The sequence below is a fragment of the Barbus barbus genome (assembly GCF_936440315.1).
Source record: "Barbus barbus genome assembly, chromosome: 49".
Lineage (NCBI taxonomy): Eukaryota > Metazoa > Chordata > Actinopteri > Cypriniformes > Cyprinidae > Barbus > Barbus barbus.
Window position 1 is genome coordinate 18,576,179 of NC_136727.1, and position 19,727 is coordinate 18,595,905.

General features: G+C 38.3%; 1 protein-coding gene across 3 annotated transcripts; it reads right to left on the reverse strand.

The window, feature by feature from the left end:
- Positions 1-1,736: 1,736 nt before the first annotated feature.
- Positions 1,737-15,724, reverse strand: LOC306867224 (aminoacylase-1A-like). 3 transcript variants are annotated; one of them, XM_079412818.1, is made up of 16 exons: positions 15,599-15,706; positions 15,272-15,418; positions 9,731-9,874; positions 8,683-8,747; positions 8,494-8,598; positions 8,322-8,416; positions 7,466-7,542; positions 6,518-6,607; positions 6,199-6,255; positions 6,033-6,106; positions 5,028-5,077; positions 4,801-4,945; positions 4,609-4,677; positions 3,862-3,941; positions 3,710-3,770; positions 1,737-3,411 (listed from the first exon to the last, which is right to left on the reverse strand). In XM_079412818.1, the coding sequence occupies exons 2-16, from the start codon at positions 15,381-15,383 to the stop codon at positions 3,247-3,249; spliced, it is 1,389 nt and encodes a 462-aa protein (XP_079268944.1). In that variant the 5' UTR covers positions 15,384-15,418; positions 15,599-15,706; the 3' UTR covers positions 1,737-3,246. The 3 variants fall into 3 exon arrangements, with proteins under 3 accessions (XP_079268944.1, XP_079268945.1, XP_079268946.1); XM_079412819.1 differs by lacking the exon at positions 15,272-15,418 and having other exon boundaries at positions 15,599-15,724; XM_079412820.1 differs by lacking the exon at positions 15,272-15,418 and having other exon boundaries at positions 9,731-9,887; positions 15,599-15,717.
- Between the last annotated feature and the right edge of the window lie 4,003 nt (positions 15,725-19,727).

The window sequence follows — 19,727 nt, forward strand, 5'->3', positions numbered from 1 at the left end:
TTAATGTTCATCTTTCACTTGAGGAGTCTGTTGTGTCTTGAGAGTTAAAAGATTAAAGTATTTTTTGTCTATAATGTGGCGGGAGGAGCCAACGACAGACACAGTGGGCGTGGCGTCAAGCCTCGGAGAGGTTTTTATTAAACAATATTTAAAATAAAGTGTCCAAAGGGGGAAAAGTGTCCAAAATAAACAGGGATCTGGTGTCCTCGTTGTGCTGCGGGGCTCGTGAAGGAGGGCAGTGTTCAGGAGGGAAGGGTCCAGGTAAGGGGCGGAGTCCGGCGGCCGCACGCGCTCCCGTCTGGAGGTCCCGGGGCGCGGGTGACGGCGGCTTCTGTGGCGGCTTCGTCCAACTCCTTCATCCCCGGGTGCTCGACAGGATTCCACGGCCCGGCGTCCTTGCCCGACGGCCGTATCGCGGGTGCAGTGTCGGCCGGACTGCGGGTCCGGCCGCTCGCGTCTCTGGCGGCGGCAGGTAGTTCCCTCTACGCTCCCTTTCCTGGACCCACGAGGACACCAGCGTGCATGCACGGGGAAGAGACCGGTCTCCCGAGGAGAGGCGCGCTCGGCGTTTAAACGGCGGCGGTGATGAGGCTCCATTCACGTCAGGTGCGCCTCATCACACGCCGCCAGCCCTGCGTGTTCAGCGCCCCTCCTCTCTCACACACCCACTCCCGTCGGGAGCCTGGTGAAGGGCGGCGAATACGGGACGGGGTGGTGATGATGGACAGGGGGGAGGCAGCCGACTCGTCACAATAAATAAAAGGAATCTGCTCCTTGTGCCCTTTTCATTCATGCATTATAGAATAAAATAGAGCAATACACACATAGATAAAGCCATCCAGCAGCAACAGGGACATCTGTTGACAATGTCCATAATGCACCTCCCCTACAATATATATGACACTCATAATATCTCACCTGGGCTCAACAGAAGAGTCTTCCTCTCTGGAGAAATCTGAAAGATCCATCGGTTGGTTTTTCCTCACATCGATGTGTTCGGGTAAATCTGATTCATGCCCCTGAATCTGACTATGAATGAAAATACTATTGTAGTATGCATTTATTGTTTCTGAACATTAAAAATGTAAAAAAATTCAAGTTTTCTCACCTCGACTGTCTTTTTCTTTGTGTCATGTTCTTCAGAGATTCATTCTAAAGGCCATGGTTTCATCTAAAAGCAGATACAGATGTTGATCCACAGAGTGAGTTATGAATCATCTCAGCAATTAATTTTTACGTCCTCATGTGACAAAACAGATCCTGCTGTAATTGTTTAACTTTCATGGGTCACCTGACAAGGAGTTTGTGTCCAACACAAACCATAAAAGGATTTAAAATCTTCCCTTAATATTGAATTTCATGCTTTATTATTTAAAGTTATGTAACCCATTAATCTATTCCCCTCACAGGTGTACTCTGAGTATTGTTTAACTGAATATATAAAGGCAGCTCTCTGTAACAAGTCAACTTCTTCCTCACTTGCTCCCCATATAGGATATGAGTGGAATATTTTAACAGTGTCAAGAATATAATTATTTTCTTTGGTAATGTGAGAAGCAAAAGGAAGCAATTATAATCTGGCTACAAGTTAAAAATGCAACTATTTCAAAAAGTTATAAACATCAAACCTATCAAAAAAAAAAAGAAGATATAAGTGTAATAAGTCGGCTGATGACGCTTTAGATTCCCATCTGGTATTGACAGTATAACACAGACTTAACAGTGAACAACAACATCCAAATTATCAGAAACAAGTTTATTTGAATTTTTATTCTATTTTTAATACAGTCTCATTACTTATAACTACAGTATACAGCCCTTGCTAAGTATCTGGAGCACATCCTCATGTTGTCTGGGATGTATAGGGAGAAAATCAGTCAGCTGACAGGATTTTGAGCAGCAGTTCAGGTACAAGTGGTGACAAAAATCTGCAAATTCATATGTGACCTTGGACCACAAAATCAGTCATGATGTTTCAGTGCATGCAGTCAGACCCAGAGAATGCAGCCTCAGCACGGACCAGTCCCAGGCAGGCGATGCAGTGCTTGTGCTGGTCCGGCAGCCATCGGATGCAGTGAAGTTTCCTCTAAAACAAGCGATAATTAGCCAGTTTACTGAACTACCATTATCTTATGAGGTTTCAGGGTTTTGGAGAAGGGGAGGAGTTCCCACAGCGATGCTTTGCAACGTAGAGTGACCGCTTGAAAGGGAACCACATTGTAATATGTTGCTGCAGGAGCTCGGATTGGACAATTGGCAGGTTTCAATTTGTTTTAATGTGCGTTTGTACTCACAAAGCTGCCCTATGACCCATGCAGAGTTATATTACCATATTTTTTAACTTTTGAAAACAGAAATAAAACACCTTATTCCTGTTAATGCCAATATAAAATAAGTGTTGAGGCTGTTTGTTTGCGAAGATCTATCTGCCTATCTATCTATCTGCCTATCTATCTATCTATCTATCTATCTATCTATCTATTAGATAATTCTGTCTATCTATCCATCCATCGAAAGTGGGGAAAAATACGCATCACCTTTAAAGTTATACTATTTATTATTTGAAGTCAGTCTCCATGAAATAAAAATAATGCTACAAACACTTCAGATAGCTTTGATATATATTACCCCTTAACTTTTCAATCAGAAGTGCAAAGTAGCACCAGTCAACCACATCAATGCTGACTTGTCAAAAAAAAAAGGAAAAAAAGATTGAGGTAACATCAAAAATCAGAAAACATGAAATGTGACTCATTCTAATTGTAGTTATTGTGCAATATAAGTCTCATAGTAATCAAGGACCCATACACATTTTCAGTACAGATAACTACGTTTGCATCAAAATCATTTGTATTAAAAAATATAATGCATCTATGGCAAGCACAGCTATACAGTTTCAGTCTCTGAAATCATTTTCTTTTTTCATATATGAGACACAAACTGCCTAATTTAGGTGTTTTAATTTTACACTTTATGAATTAGAACAACAGTTCATATCAGCTCCTAATTATGGATATCAGCTAACAAATAAGACTTAAAAGCATATCTAAGACGTCACTGAAAGAAAGCAGCTCCTGAGTTAAAGCAAACATAACTGTGATCTTCATTATATGGGATCAGCCCGTTCTTTGGTGTTATGTCAGATACATTTGTGGATAATGTGCGGAAATCAGCATCTTTACTCAGAACCGCGAGGAGCAGAAGCAGCTGTAAGAGACTGAAGCAGGAGAGGAGGAGTGAGATCCTCTACTCTTCTCCACTCAGAGGTGGCACACTGGCCAGAGCCGGGACCAGACGCTCGTACACCTGGATGCCCCGCAGGAACACCTGCTCATTCAGATACTCATTATGATCATGAAGCAGGATGGGAGTGAGATTCATCGGAGAGAAACCAATGGCAGGAAGACCCTCCTACAAAAACACAATTCACAAAATTAATAGGAAATCATCTATTGAGGGATATAACATACAAAATGAATGAAATACACTAATTTAGGGTCAGTATGATTTTAAATATCTATACATTTAACATGAAATGTTTCCTGAGCAGCAAATCAGCATATTTTCATGATTTCTGAAGGATCATGTGACACTGAAGACTGGAGTAAATTCAGCTTTATCATCACAGAAATAAATGACTGTATATTTTTGATTTTCTTTAGATGATGTTTCAGGTTTGTTTCTGCAGACAGATGTAAAATTGACTTACTTCCCTGATGAAGCGGCTGTCTGTGGCAGCAGGGAAGATTTCCTTTTTCAGAGTCACGTTCCTGTGATGAGACGCATAGAGTCACATGTCTGCATGTGTATAATATAAACTAGAGGCTCACAAAACATTACAACAAACTACTTTTCCCTCACATGGCTTTGCAGGCAGAGCTAAACGCGTGCCACCAGGGGTCGCTGTCCTCTGTGGATGTGCAATTCTGGTCCATGTGTTTCTGAAGAGCAGAAACCAAATCATGAGGTCAAACAGGTCTTGAGTGCTTGTACACACACAGTTCAGTAATTTACGAAAGTGAAAACCTAACTGAATTGACTCCCAAAAAATGCAGGCAACAGCCTTTACAGAAATTATACACAGTGTGAGCAACCAAACTAGTTATTAATGACATTTTTAAAAGCAGTGTTGTGTCTTCTCTTTGTGTGGCATGCTAGAAATCAGTTGCCAGATCTACCAAAATATTGCAACCTGCCGCTGCCTACTTTATTAACTCCATAAACTGGATTCCTTTACAAGCCAAGCCCATGTGTAAGTGTTGATTATAAAAAGTGGACATGACAACCCTTCAAGAGCACACTCTGTGAAGCTGCCTTCCAAACATAAACGAAACATGATGGCTCTGTTAACAGTCGTTTAGTTAAAATCGCTGCTTTAGTTAAAAATAGTGAGAAGATGTCACATGCTACAGTTAGCATGGTGTCAGTCATCACAGTTTCGAGAGCAAGTTCTGATGATAATTTAGAGAATTCACCCCCGTATTCAGGTGTCACTCCTGAATCTTTACAGTGTGTACATGGACATATTCTCCTGGCAGACACATAAAATGACCAGATGTGAGATCAGGCCAGATGGAATTGTGTTTGGTGTGTAAAAATAAATCTGACCTGTGCAAAATCATATGTCACATCCTCACCAGCTTCTTTACACCAGGCTTTTATTTTCTCTTCAAACTCCTGTACAGTGAACAGAATTGGTAGTGAAAGCCAAATAATTTAATAAAATAAAAAGAGATTGCAAATGGAGGAGGGTGTAACTGAACTCAAGTTCAGATCACATGTAATGGTCCAGATACACACCTGCAGGTTAACGGTGAGCGGGATTCTCAAGTCAAAGCTGACATCCATTTCAGCAGGAACTACATTGTAAGCCACGCCCCCGTTCACCATGGTCATGTTAACAGTGGTGACATCACCCAGAGTAAAACACTCACTGGTGTCCAGCCTACAAATCACACACGGGTGTATTTTCACATTTCATCTCCTTTAACCAGATGTTTATAATACAGATTGAGAATGAAGCTCACCGGTGTTTCTCCTTCTCTCTGAACTCCAGGAAGGAGTTTATAACCCGCCGCTGTGGACACAACACAGACAGATGCATCAGAAACAGGATAAAAATAGACCACATGTAAAAGTGAGTTTTGCATCCGATGACCCCTTTAAGAAATAAGTTAAGAATATTCTTAAGATAAATTCCACGATGTTCGGAAGAATGTTCTTAACTGCAATTCTTGAAAAATTCTTAAGTTCTTAAAAATGTTTCCTAAGAACATCTTAATTTTTTTCTGAATACATGGCTGAAGACGCACTGATAAACTCACTCTTCAAGGATTTCCTTTTTGCGCTTCCTGCAGATAACCCTAATAATCATAATAAGCGTGCACACTATTTTCATCATATGTGTATGTGTGTCTGCACTGCTGCAGTAAACACGTCCTGTGCATGGGAACATTCATATGCGCTAAATACTGCCAAAGATTATATCGTATTTATATAAATGAAATTTTATTGCATCCTATCTGACTCGTTTTTGTAGAGTTGTAACTTAATTTTTGAATTAAGCAAAAAGTCATTGGTGTGTCACTTCAGAAAACTCATGCACATCCATATTAATAATCCTACTATGTACTAAAAGTAGCTAGTTTTAATGCAATGCTTAAATATAACAATTAATTTGAATTAAACCAATAAATTAATTAAATGATTCTTACTATTTGGGATTTAAGACAAGTCTAGGGCTTTCCTAAGTTATTTATGATCATTTTTAAGAAGATTCTTTTCAAGAATTTGAATTCTTAACATTTTTCTTAAGAACAATCTACACTTAGTCAAAAAGTAAGAAGAAAATAATAATAATAATAATAATTCGGTTCGAACTTCAGAATTCTATGCTGGAAGTTCAAAAACTGGCATTTATGTGAAATGGAAATCTTTTGCACCATTATAAATGTTTTTATTTTTGATCAAATTAATTTGTACTGCAGAAAAAAAATAAAAGTTTAGCCACATTACAATCTGAACACACTCACTAGTTTCTCTGCTGCTGTATTCTCCACAAACCTGGAACCATGACCTGGACTTCCTGGACAGCGGACTGTGATCCCTGCAGGACAGAGCACATGTTTGTTAACTAACAAACACACACACACACACACACACAGAGTAAATGTGTCTACTGACATATGTGATACTCACACCAAGGGTTCTTTTCTCCGTAGAAGACAGTATAAGCATTGGTTGGGTTTGCCAAACCTGTGAACAAATAAAACAGGCAAAAACTTTAAAAACTGATTTTTATGAAGCTTGAACGGTACTGTATTGTATACTGTTTCACAGATGAGCTTAAATACAAGGGAGCACAGTTTGTGTCTTTCTGTTCGGAGTGGTGCTAAAGCAGTTTAACCTTTAATGAATTTATCCCTCACTGTTAAAATCAAGTCTGCAATTCTGAGAAAACCTGAGAATACTAAAGCAACTTCAACAACTAGATGACTAAATCTACATGTTTGTTTACCTTCATCAAGGGCAAAACCAATGTTCAGCTTTTGAAATTCAGGGTGCTTCACAAATGTCTCCATTCCTTTGTGACCACCGACCTCCTCATCTGTCAAAAACATTAAAATGCCATAAATTTGTAGGCAAAGTGGCTTTTATTGCAGAACTGATCATAACGGAAACAAAAGCACCAATGGATGTGTGAGATGGTTCATTAGTCACTGTAGTGAAATAACGAGAAGAATAACAAAATGCAGTAAACGGTAAAACCAGTGTGTTTATAATATGTTAAGAAACACCAGTGTGCAATATCATGCAGCAAAATGTTTTATAAAGCTCAAAATAGCTGGAAGCGGATGAGAACAGAAGCCACACATTATATTTACAAATAGCTACAGCCACTCTTAGAGGAAAAATAAGGTAAGATAAAAAAAAAATAAAAAAATAACTGTACTGGATGAAATTACATTGACAGTATACATAAGTATTTATTTATAAATGATAATCACAAATTTGTTCTGCTTGTGTTCGTGAAACTAACAGAATTCAATGCAATAATCGGTTGAACGATCGGTTCTAAAATCAATTTAGATTGTGTTTCTAGTCACATATTTTCACTGAAACTGAGGATCTGACAGTAATGTCACAACTCAACTGTTTTCTTTACGTGATCACTATTGCGTTATCTGTATTGAGTTATGCGTTTTTAGCCTAAATCACAGCAGCGTTCATTTTATGAGGAATGCACACTGTCAAACATACACCACTATCAGCCAATCATAGCAGTGACTGTTTATTTCCGAGTCTCCAATCCTCCACGCCTATTCAAACAGACCGTTCTAATGAGGGGGGTTAAAACAGGACAGAAAATAGCCTATTGCTTCTAAATTATGATGTTGATGTAAAAATCTTGATAACATTACAAGTGGACTATTTAAAATTTTAGAGCATGTTAGTGAGGTCTAACCTGGGACAAATGTTAAATGGATAGTGCGAGAAAATCTCTTCCCAGCCGCCTTCAATCTTCGAATGGCTTCAATATACCTGCAGAGAAAACAAAACTTCAATACACAAGCAAACTCCATATCCAATTTAGATCAATTACCATTCTTTTCTTATGTTTGTTCGTGCCCAACCAAACCTGATGTTAGAAAATATTTGACTATAATACTCAAGCTAATGTTCTTACGTCATCTCAAAACGTTCATGATTTTGACCACAATTTATAAAAATATACACTTTAGCTGTAACTATAGTAGTACCCCAGTAATACTACGACAACACTGGCTTACCAGGTCAAAAGTTTCACATGACGTTGCTAAAAAGAACATTATTTTGTGTATTTGGTGTAATGCAATGCGTTTATGCAGTTTAAGGTTCAAAAACACATTTTACACATACTATACATTATTGTTGCTCCTCTCTGCCCCTCCTTTCTGAAACGTGTTGATTTTTACAAAGCTCATCCTTCTGAAACGCACGGTGTGCTCTGATTGGCCAGCTATCCAGTGCATTGTGATTGGCTGAAAACCTCAAGCGTGTGACGGAAATGTCACGCTCATTATCATATTTGGAAACACACAGCGTCTCCACAACATGGCGGCGGCAACAATACTACAGCGAGAATAAACGTTGCACCTTCTTTCTTTGCGTATACATTTGGGCGGTGTTTTGCAAATCTTCCCACATCGTGACGTAGACATGTGGGGGCGTGTTTGAATGAGGCGTTTTAGGAAGGCATGGTCGAGTGTTAATTTTAGAAAGAATATATCTTTGGGTTTCAGACTTTAGTCTTAGTACTTTTACAGATCTCAGGAACTCACTGTATCGTGACACATTTCATATCCTGAGATCCTCTGCCGTAGATGTTGCCATGCTCATCTTTAACAGCAGCAAATGGATCATGTTTCCAGTGTTCCTGAAGCAGACAGACACAGGGTTTTTGAGTGAGATCTGATCCATGCTGTGTGATCTGTACAGTGATTGATGCGCTACCTCATAAACCGGAACCACATCAGTGTGTGAGTTTAGCACCACAGACTTCAGCTCCGGCTGGCTGCCGACCCACGTGATGATCGCAATGACTCGACCCGGACACACCTGAGGGACAGCTTTAAATTAACATGGATATGATGATGAAAAACATGGTTAGAGTTAGACAGATCCAGCAGAGAGTATCAATACCTCCACTTTCTTCAAGGGTAAAGCCAGCTCCGCTGCTATCCGTTCCAGGAACCTTAAAGCAGCATCTGACAATGAGTGATCGACAGAAGCAGATTTACTTTACTGATCCCAGACATGATAGTCAGCAACTTTTCATTTGTGATAACCAAAGGCTGTGTTTCACATAATCCTTACCCCTCAGTTTCAGAGACAAAAGTTGTTTTCTGTTAATATCCGTCTGTAGAATAATGTAATTGTAATGTAACTGAATAATGTGAATGTAATCCAATGTGAAAAAGACACCAGACACTACAGTTTTCCGATCTGTTCATCCAAATTAATGAACTATATGTCATGAATTATTCCACTGAACTAAACACTCTTTAATCTCCATTTGCATCCTTTATTCTGGGGATGTTTGCAGGAAAGACCAGGACCGGGTAGCACCAGCTATGTGCAATTTATAATATATGCACGACTAAATATGTAAGCGTTGCATCACTAAATTTACTAGAACATAATTCTGCTGTAAAAACAAAATATCTGCAATGGCTGGAATGGAGCGGTTCAGGTATGACGGCAGAACCCAGAGGACTAATTCACTGCTGGTTACTATGGGGTTTTATAATGGGTTTTTTCAATTTGTGAGTAAAATGAAGCCTGTGGTAAACTTAACTTGATGATACTTTGAGGTTTTGTTCAGTACAGTATGCCTTCAATACTCATCTGCATTTCTGCATAGATTGATTCTAAACCGTAACAAACAACTAAGGTTAAATTTGCATAAAAACAGTGATTAACCTACTCCTAGTTTACTGTATTAAGTAATCACCTCACTTGATCAAAGATCAACTAATGGACTTTGGATGAATGTCATTGGTAATACATTACAACACCTTTCAGGGTAAATTAGTCTTAAAACTAGTAAACTGCCAACCTAGACACCATTTCTAGACGTTGTAGGGGTTAACATGTACTCCTGGCCAAAGGTTAACCCGAGTCATAAATCTAGAAGGAGAAATTGCAGTCCTATTTACAGCAGGACAGGGTGAGAGGGTCTCTGAGGTACCGTAGTCGGGCTCGGGGTGGACCGTCTTCAGCCGCAGGTATTCTCTAAAGAGCGTCACTGAAGGGTCTTCTGTCCCGGGGCCATCCAGGACCCCTCCGCCTCCATTGGGTCCATCTTTATCAGGCAACATACCAATCCACTGTCCTGCGGGATGAGACTGTTTATTATTAACTAATACACATAATTAACCTTATAATTAATTTTTTTTAGAAAATAAAGCCTGTTGAAGGGCCATTTTAAGGATTTTTTAAAACATTATATTTATGAAGTACATTTTCATGAACCACAGCTTTATTAACGGTGATTCAAAAGGTGAGAAATAATACTTTAATTCAACAAATATGCATTAAATTGATCAAACCTGACAGTTTATTTCTATTTATATACAAAATGTATATAATTCATAAACATTTATAACATTGCAACATATTTCTATTTAAAATAATTAGGATTCATTTGAACTTTATATTAATCAAGGAATCCTGAAAAAATATTTTTTTATATATATTTTAAATAAAAAAATATGCATTTTAAAATGATGTCTTTGCAAATATTAATTCAAAATCATCTTTAATATTTTTAAACATCCTCATAAAGGGTTTTGGCTACGTATACATTACACTTATTAAAACAAACTAAATGTGCAGATCTTACAATGTCTTATTACAGGTTAGTTCGAGTTTATCGAAACAGTGTTGTTAGTTAACGCACCAGGGTTTTTGGGGTTTGAACCCATAACCTGACACTGGCTGGTCACATAAACTGCTTAGACTAGACTTAAATGTTAATATAACCTCACTTGTTATCCGTCTGCATAAACCAGTTTATTTTTTCATTTAACAAACTTGAAAAAGTTACAACCAGTCTTAAAGAAAAGACTTGTAACACTAGTCTAAGCAGTTTATGCAGCCAGCCACTGATTTTAAACACGGGTCATACATTACATAAAATTGGATAGATAGATAGATAGATAGATAGATAGATAGATAGATAGATAGATAGATAGATAGATAGATAGATAGATAGATAGATAGATAGATAGATAGATAGATAGATAGATAGATAGATAGATAGATAGATAGGTAGGTAGATAGGTAGACAGACAGACAGACAGACAGACAGATAGACAGATAGACAGATAGACAGATAGACAGATAGATAGATAGACAGACAGATAGGTAGACAGACAGACAGACAGACAGACAGACAGACAGACAGATAGATAGACAGATAGATAGATAGATAGATAGATAGATAGATAGATAGATAGATAGATAGATAGATAGATAGATAGACAGGTAGACAGATAGATAGATAGATAGATAGATAGATAGATAGATAGATAGATAGATAGATAGATAGATAGATAGATAGATAGATAGACAGGTAGATAGGTAGACAGACAGACAGACAGACAGACAGACAGACAGACAGACAGACAGACAGACAGACAGACAGACAGACAGACAGACAGATAGATAGATAGATAGATAGATAGATAGATAGATAGATAGATAGATAGATAGATAGATAGATAGATAGATAGATAGGGTGAATGGGGTGGTGATGGCGCAGTGGATAAGACACATGCCTTTGGTGTGAGAGACCCGGGTTCGAATCCACTGTGAGACACCAATGTGTCCCTGAGCAAGACACTTAACCCCTAGTTGCTCCAGAGGCGTGCGACCTCTGACATATATAGCAATTGTAAGTCGCTTTGGATAACAGTGTCAGCTAAATGAATAAATGTAAATGTAGATAGATAGATAGATACAAACCCGATTCCAAAAAAGTTGGGACACTGTACAAATTACGAATAAAAAAGGAATGCAATCATTTACAAATCTCATAACTTATATTTTATTCACAATAGAATATAGATAACATATCAAATGTTGAAAGTGAGACATTTTGAAATGTCATGCCAAATATTGGCTCATTTTGGATTTCATGAGAGCTACACATTCCAAAAAAGTTGGGACAGGTAGCAATAAGAGGCCGGAAAAGTTAAATGTACATTTAAGGAACAGCTTGAGGACCAATTTGCAACTTATTAGGTCAATTGGCAACATGATTGGGTATAAAAAGAGCCTCTCAGAGTGGCAGTGTCTCTCAGAAGTCAAGATGGCAAGAGGATGACCAATTCCCCCAATGCTGCGGCGAAAAATAGTGGAGCAATATCAGAAAGGAGTTTCTCAGAGAAAAATTGCAAAGAGTTTGAAGTTATCATCATCTACAGTGCATAATATCATCCAAAGATTCAGAGAATCTGGAACAATCTCTGTGCGTAAGGGTCAAGGCCGGAAAACCATACTGGATGCCCGTGATCTTCGGGCCCTTAGACGGCACTGCATCACATACAGGAATGGTACTGTAATGGAAATCACAACATGGGCTCAGGAATACTTCCAGAAAACATTGTCGGTGAACACAATCCACCGTGCCATTCGCCGTTGCCGGCTGAAACTCTATAGGTCAAAAAAGAAGCCATATCTAAACATGATCCAGAAGCGCAGGCGTTTTCTCTGGGCCAAGGCTTATTTAAAATGGACTGTGGCAAAGTGGAAAACTGTTCTGTGGTCAGACGAATCAAAATTTGAAGTTCTTTTTGGAAAATTGGGACGCCATGTCATCCGGACTAAAGAGGACAAGGACAACCCAAGTTGTTATCAGCGCTCAGTTCAGAAGCCTGCATCTCTGATGGTATGGGGTTGCATGAGTGCGTGTGGCATGGGCAGCTTACACATCTGGAAAGGCACCATCAATGCTGAAAGATATATCCAAGTTCTAGAACAACATATGCTCCCATCCAGACGTTGTCTCTTTCAGGGAAGACCTTGCATTTTCCAACATGACAATGCCAGACCACATACTGCATCAATTACAACATCATGGCTGCGTAGAAGGAGGATCCGGGTACTGAAATGGCCAGCCTGCAGTCCAGATCTTTCACCCATAGAAAACATTTGGCGCATCATAAAGAGGAAGATGCGACAAAGAAGACCTAAGACAGTTGAGCAACTAGAAGCCTGTATTAGACAAGAATGGGACAACATTCCTATTCCTAAACTTGAGCAACTTGTCTCCTCAGTCCCCAGACGTTTGCAGACTGTTATAAAAAGAAGAGGGGATGCCACTAGGGGTCGACCGATTATCGACCTGGCCGATTATTGGCACCGATATTAAGCATTTTTATAATAATCGGCATCGGTCATTTTCAAAACCGATGTGCCGATAAAATTATTTAATTATGAAACGCGCTATTTGGCTCTGATGCAGCCTGTCGGAACTCACCACTCTGTGGCCTAGAGCAGTCTCCGCCCACCGCGCATCTGATTTGTTGAGAGTCAGGAGTCCGACCAATCAACGTGGAAGACTAAAGGCGCTCTCACACCGAAAGCGCTTGCTAACTGGTGCTGCTTCATCAGCGCATCAGTTCTCTCTCAAAGGCAGCAGCAGACGTTGCTCAAGTTGCAATAAATTACAATCCACTACACTGAAGTTGTAAAAACCTCAATATTATCTAATTATGGTTTCCGAGATGGGGGAAACGCAGGGGGAATCGCGGAATCCAGTCATATAAATGGAATTTACTGTATAACGCGGAGTCACGGAATTAGTCAAAGTTTGGATGAATTAATCAAAAGTAGGTCAGTACACTTAAATCGACTCATGATATGGACTATCTGTAAACATTAAGCTGCTAAAAGACTATTTAAATATGAATTCTGCATGTTCGGCGTGTCTCTGTATATGTGAAAGGCACAGACGCGCGGTTTTGACACACACACACACACACACACACACACACACTGGAGTGCGCGACGCTCGCGGTGTATTCCGCATCTGCCATGTCACTAAATGAGGACATAAATACATGAACATCATCCCCAGAACTGCTCTGAGAGTTACTTCATGAGCATTTGACTGTTTCGTTTGAGTAAAACGATCGTCATATCATAAATAGGCTACAGAAACTTAAGAGGTCCTTATGGCAACCCGTCAAAATAAAAGTTCGGTTTATTACTAATGCTACTACAATTATTACAACTTTTGTTTAAAAGAACAATCACACAATACGCTATTTCTTACATGTTTTAATTTTAATAGTAAACCCATTTGTTTGCCAAAAAATAGAGTTCAACTCTCATTTGATTAAAAGATAAATTAAATTAATGTTTTATGCCTTCATTTGCACTGCTCTGTAAATGAAAACTAATGGAAATTACTGTCACATAGGCCAAGACTAAGATACTGTCACATAGGCCAAGATTAGGATGACGGAAATTGGGACATTTCAATAGGCTATTGAACCAAGTGTGCCTATAACAGGCTACTAGTGTTATAGTTTCATTAAAATAGTTGCGGTCTTCTTCACAACTTCTACAATGGAGCTATGAAGACAATTAAATTATTTACACGTATTATATACATTGCGCTTTTTAAATTAATCAACTGATGTGCATTAGATGATGAATTGAATAGTCACCTCTTGTAGGTTATGATTTAGTCAACCGAAAATAATTAATGAAGAATTATGAGAGGTTATGCTATTACACATACATTTCTAACATGTAAATTATTGAAGCCAAATACTTACATTTCCCCAAGCTGTTTAGCTGTAGTATTTAGTATTCATAGGCTTAATCATGAAGCATGCAGTGGCCCCACTTTTAACTCTCTCTTTGTATATTACCCTTATTGTAGATGGATGCATGGAGGAAGACAAGAGTAAGAAGTGCAACCAACACTAGGGAAGGCCGTTTTTGTCAGAGCCCTTGTTATTCTTAATTTTGACATTCATTTTAATTTTTACACCAGACATATATATCGGTTCAATATATCGGTTATCGGTCTACTTGGTCTGTAATAATCGGTAACGGCATCGGCCCAGAAAAACACATATCGGTCGACCCCTAGATGCCACACAGTGGTAAACATGGCCTTGTCCCAACTTTTTTGAGATGTGTTGATGCCATGAAATTTAAAATATACTTATTTTTCCCTTAAAATGATACATTTTCTCAGTTTAAACATTTGATATGTCATCTATGTTGTATTCTGAATAAAATATTGAAATTTGAAACTTCCACATCATTGCATTCTGTTTTTATTCACAATTTGTACAGTGTCCCAACTTTTTTGGAATCGGGTTTGTAGATAGATAGATAGATAGATAGATAGATAGATAGACAGACAGACAGACAGACAGACAGACAGACAGACAGATAGATAGATAGATAGATAGATAGATAGATAGATAGATAGATAGATAGATAGATAGATAGATAGATAGATAGATAGATAGATAGACGGATAGACGGACAGACAGACAGACAGACAGATAGACAGATAGATAGATAGATAGATAGATAGATAGATGGACAGACTGACAGACAGACAGACAGACAGATAGACAGATAGACAGATAGACTGATAGACGGATAGATGGATAGATGGATAGATAGATAGATGTGTCTTTTGTCTGTAGTTGGTCAGATGAGTGTTTACTAGTCTCTGTATTTGCAACTGACCCCTGACCTTTAACTGAATCACAGCACATGGAGTTATTTTCGGGAAGGAATCCGTCATTTATGTGACAGTGATGATAAACAGCTGTCTTCTCGTAAACACAGGTCAGTAACTGTATCATGTAAACTAATCTGTTGCTGGTCACAGCCTGGTTAACTGTCAACACAAACATGCAAAACAACATGGCAGAAAAAACTGCATACTTTATAGCGTACTACACAACAAATACCAGACAAGTCGTGTGTTTACTAATAAACCTGCTCCCGCGCGAGCGTCTTAATCAATAAAGGACTGTCTTTCTCTGTGAGAGATCTCTGCAGGTGATTTATAACTCACCTTCGCTCCAGGGTGCTCGGCTGAACTCGGGTCGTTATTTATTATGCTCGATCATGCTAGAAACCCCTCTCTCGCTCCGGAGTCTTGCGTCATGACGTCCACATCTCCGATACGCACGTGATGTGTAGCGCGCATGCGCAGCATGTATGCAGCGTTTCTATAATATATATATATAATAAACCTCTGAAGTATATATACTTATATTACATTATTTTACTAAGGTTGGCGGTATTTTTGTTTTATTTATACAGTTACTCAGTTAACAACTTGCGTAATAATCATTGTTTCTTCAATTAATCGTTATATAAGAAATGTTTTATTAGATAAGTGATTTCTATTCCTGGTCCTGTATGTCGTCTTTATTTAACACACTTCAGACTATGAGCTCGAAAAACACACTGTTTTCTTAATATTTCCAGGTATTTTCCGGAATGAATCAATCAGGTGTTCGAAGGAATCGGTTCAGTGAATGAATGATTCAGACTCACTACTGGTGTAATGAAGAAACACAGAAAGGTGTGTGAATGCTGGAGAACTGTTTTTGTGAGTAATATCAGGCATCAATCATTGAAATAGATAGATTTAACTGATTAACCTGACAAATCAATCGTTTGTTTGACATTCCCAAACGTCCGCCGGCTAAAACACATATTTTGAATTCAACACAACTAATTTCGGCAAAAAGAGCGAGGTATTTCATGTTATACGTTTATATATTATGTTATATATATTTTGGTGTTGGTGCTATTGTGAAGCTCTGTAGCGCGCTCTAGTGAGCAGGCGTTGGTGGTATAGTGGTGAGCATAGCTGCCTTCCAAGCAGTTGACCCGGGTTCGATTCCCGGCCAACGCAGAAACATTTTCCTGTTTCAAATAACATTGAGCAAAAACACTATTTTAACAAAATAAGCAGGTAGTCAATGAATAGAGTGCAAGTCTAAAATATTTTTATAATAGAATTAGAATAGAGTTAGAGGGTCAAATAATGTGTTTTAGGCGATTCTTGAAGATGGCTACTCGGATTGAGATAGGCGGGTCACTTTGATGTAATATAATGTTTAATGTACTTCATGTTGTTAATAACAACGAATAGAATATATTTTCTTACTCTTTGTATTTTTATGTAATATGGTACAAGATTGTCCTATTTAAATCAATGTGAAAAAGTCATAAGTAATCTAAAACTAGTCTGATTATATTACCTAAAATGTGTAATGCAATGGATTACATTATTAACTAACATTTTGGTCTTGTAATCTGGAATATGTGACGGATTACAATTTGTAAGTAATCTACCCAGCTCTACCTATATGTTATTTTTGTAGGTTTAGCGAGGAAATAGCGCAGCTTTAATCAAACCTCACTGATAATTTGAGAGAGTTCAACAGCACAAAAACTGTTATGAAACTAAAAGCTGTTTTATAAAAATTCAACCCACCGCAATATCTTAGCAAAGAATTACAAACTTTGGCATCACCATTTCAACGGGACAAAACTGAGATGAACTCATTTTGGGCACTTCTGCATCTGCATTTCTCATTGTAATGCTTTAACCTCGAGGTTTACATGCACTCGAGGACCACTTTTTCCTGCAGAGTTTAGCTCCAGCCATTATCAAACACACCTGAACAAGATAATGAAGGTCTTTAGGATCACTAGAAAGTTACAAACAGGCGAGTTTGATCAAGACTGGAGCAAAACTCTGCAGGAAGGTGGACCTGGAAAGCCAGAGTTGAGAACCTCTGCTTTAATCGCTGTTGTCTTGAAAGTACAGATTCACATATTGTAAGATAAGGTCAACAGCTTTGAGCAGCAGAATATCAGTGTTTTCATCCAGATCCAGCTCTGAGCAGTAGTTCTTGACTGGGACGATGTAGGATGTGGCCATTCCCAGCAGCTCTCCGGCCTTCAGCATCTAGAGAGAATGAATCATGTGACGCTCAAACAGCAGAACGTGGCAAAGTGACGCCTTCAGATGTAAACACTGTAATGGAGCATGACATACCGCCTGCTGAATGGCCTGGCTCTTGTAAACCATGGTGATGTCACCTCTGGTAGCGCTACAAACCTGGTCCACATGGGTCAGTAACGCCACCTGGTGCACACCTGCAATTCAGACAATGATATTAGATTTTTCACAGTTCTTAAATATGTGACTCTAGAGAACAAAGCCAGTCCTAAGTAGCACGTGTATATTTGTAGCAATAGCCAACAATATTGTATGGGTCAAAATGATCGATTCTTTTATGCCAAAAATCATTAGGATATTAAGTAAAGATCATGATCCATGAAGATATTTTGTACATTTCCTACCATAAATATAACAAAACTTAATTTTTGATCAGTAATATGCATTGCTAAGAACTTAATTTGGACAACTTTAAAGGCGATTTTCTCAATATTTAGTTTTTTATGCACCCTCAGATTCCAGATTTTCAAATCAAATAGTGTCCTATCCTAACAAACCATAGATCAATGAAAAGCTTATTTATTCAGCTTTCAGATGATGTACAAATCTCAGTTTTTAAAAATTGACCCTTAAAGGGTTACTCCACCCCAAAATTAATGATACTTTTGGCAATATAGTATATTCAAATATCAAATTCAACATACAGTTTATAAATATAATGAATATGTATATAGTATTTTCCTCCCATACCGCAAAACGTGGGATAATGTGGCATAATGGACTAAGATGATAAAGAGCAAACTCAATATGCTCCTCATCATTATTAAAATGTACAGGCAGGTGAGCCCAGAATAAAAGCAACATGCAAAGTTTCACGTTAAGCGTTTTTCCAAATAGAATAAATGGTCTACAGCTCTTTTATATCATTGTCTTTGTTGATTAAGCTATATTACGTGTTTTATTTAAAATTATTTTCTATGGGAGGAAAACTTTTAACGTGCAATTTAACGCATTGCGTCCTTTTAATATCACTTAATGCATTTCATAATCAGCTGGTCTGTATCTTTGTGTCAACAAGACTTATAGGCTAATGAATTGTCTTTATCATCTTCGTCAAAGACTACAGAATACCCTTAAGTCCCTTGTTGTTATTAGGGGCCAAGCACCAAAGGTGCGTAGGCACCTATTGTAATTGTTAGCGATCTTATTCTTCTTCTTCTTCCGTTTCTTCCGCTGAAAGTCAATGGCAGCCCATAGAACCGATTCCGGGAAAGTTGTAAAATTTGGCACACTGATAGATGATACTGTCAATAGTAACCACACCAAATTTGGAGTCTAACTCAAACTCTCTAGCGCCAACACTTGTCCAAAAATTCAATTTTGAAATGCTAATAACCTTTGAACCGTAAGCCACAAAATGAAAATTATTTTTTCCTCTGAATCCTTGGCTCAAGCCGAGTCGAATCAAGTCCAAAATTCAAAAATCGTAAGGTTTAGTTTTTTCGCTATCTTCAATTGTTCGTAAAATCTACTTTGTCGAACTCGTCCTAGACGATTTGGCTGATTCTCACCAAAATTGGCTCAGATCATCTACAGACCATGGAGACAAAAAGTTATGGAATTCAAGTTGATTCGTCCAAGCGTTTTCGAATACCACACTAACGAATTCGCCGAAAAGCACGCAAAATGGATCTGAGGCTATATCTCCGCAAGGGTTTGGCGTATTGAGACTAAACTTGGTGTGTTATAACAAGCATGACCTGAGGCGACCTGCAGTGTTTCGGCGCTGTGCCACCTAGTGGTCAGGAGATATGAAAAATGCATATTTTTTCTTATAACTTGTGAATGGTTTGGCCAAAAATCACATGGTCTCATTAGATTCGGTGCATCATGCCGAGTCCAACCATATCCAATTTTCCCATGTCAGCCATTTTGGGCGTCGGCCATGTTGAATTTTGTAGTAAAATGCTATATTTTATGAACGCATTAACCACCATAGGAAATTTGGAAACATAGCGTCCCTGTTATATGTTAAAGCTCAATTGCCAAAATTTTGATAGTAAGTGGCACAAAAATGCAAACAAAATCAACAGTCAGTCATTTTTTATCTACTTCCACACAAATATGTCTATAACTCCAAAACAAAATGAGATATTTTCACCAAATTTGACACGCATATGTATGGGCACACTCTAAGGACACATACACAATTTGGTGAGAT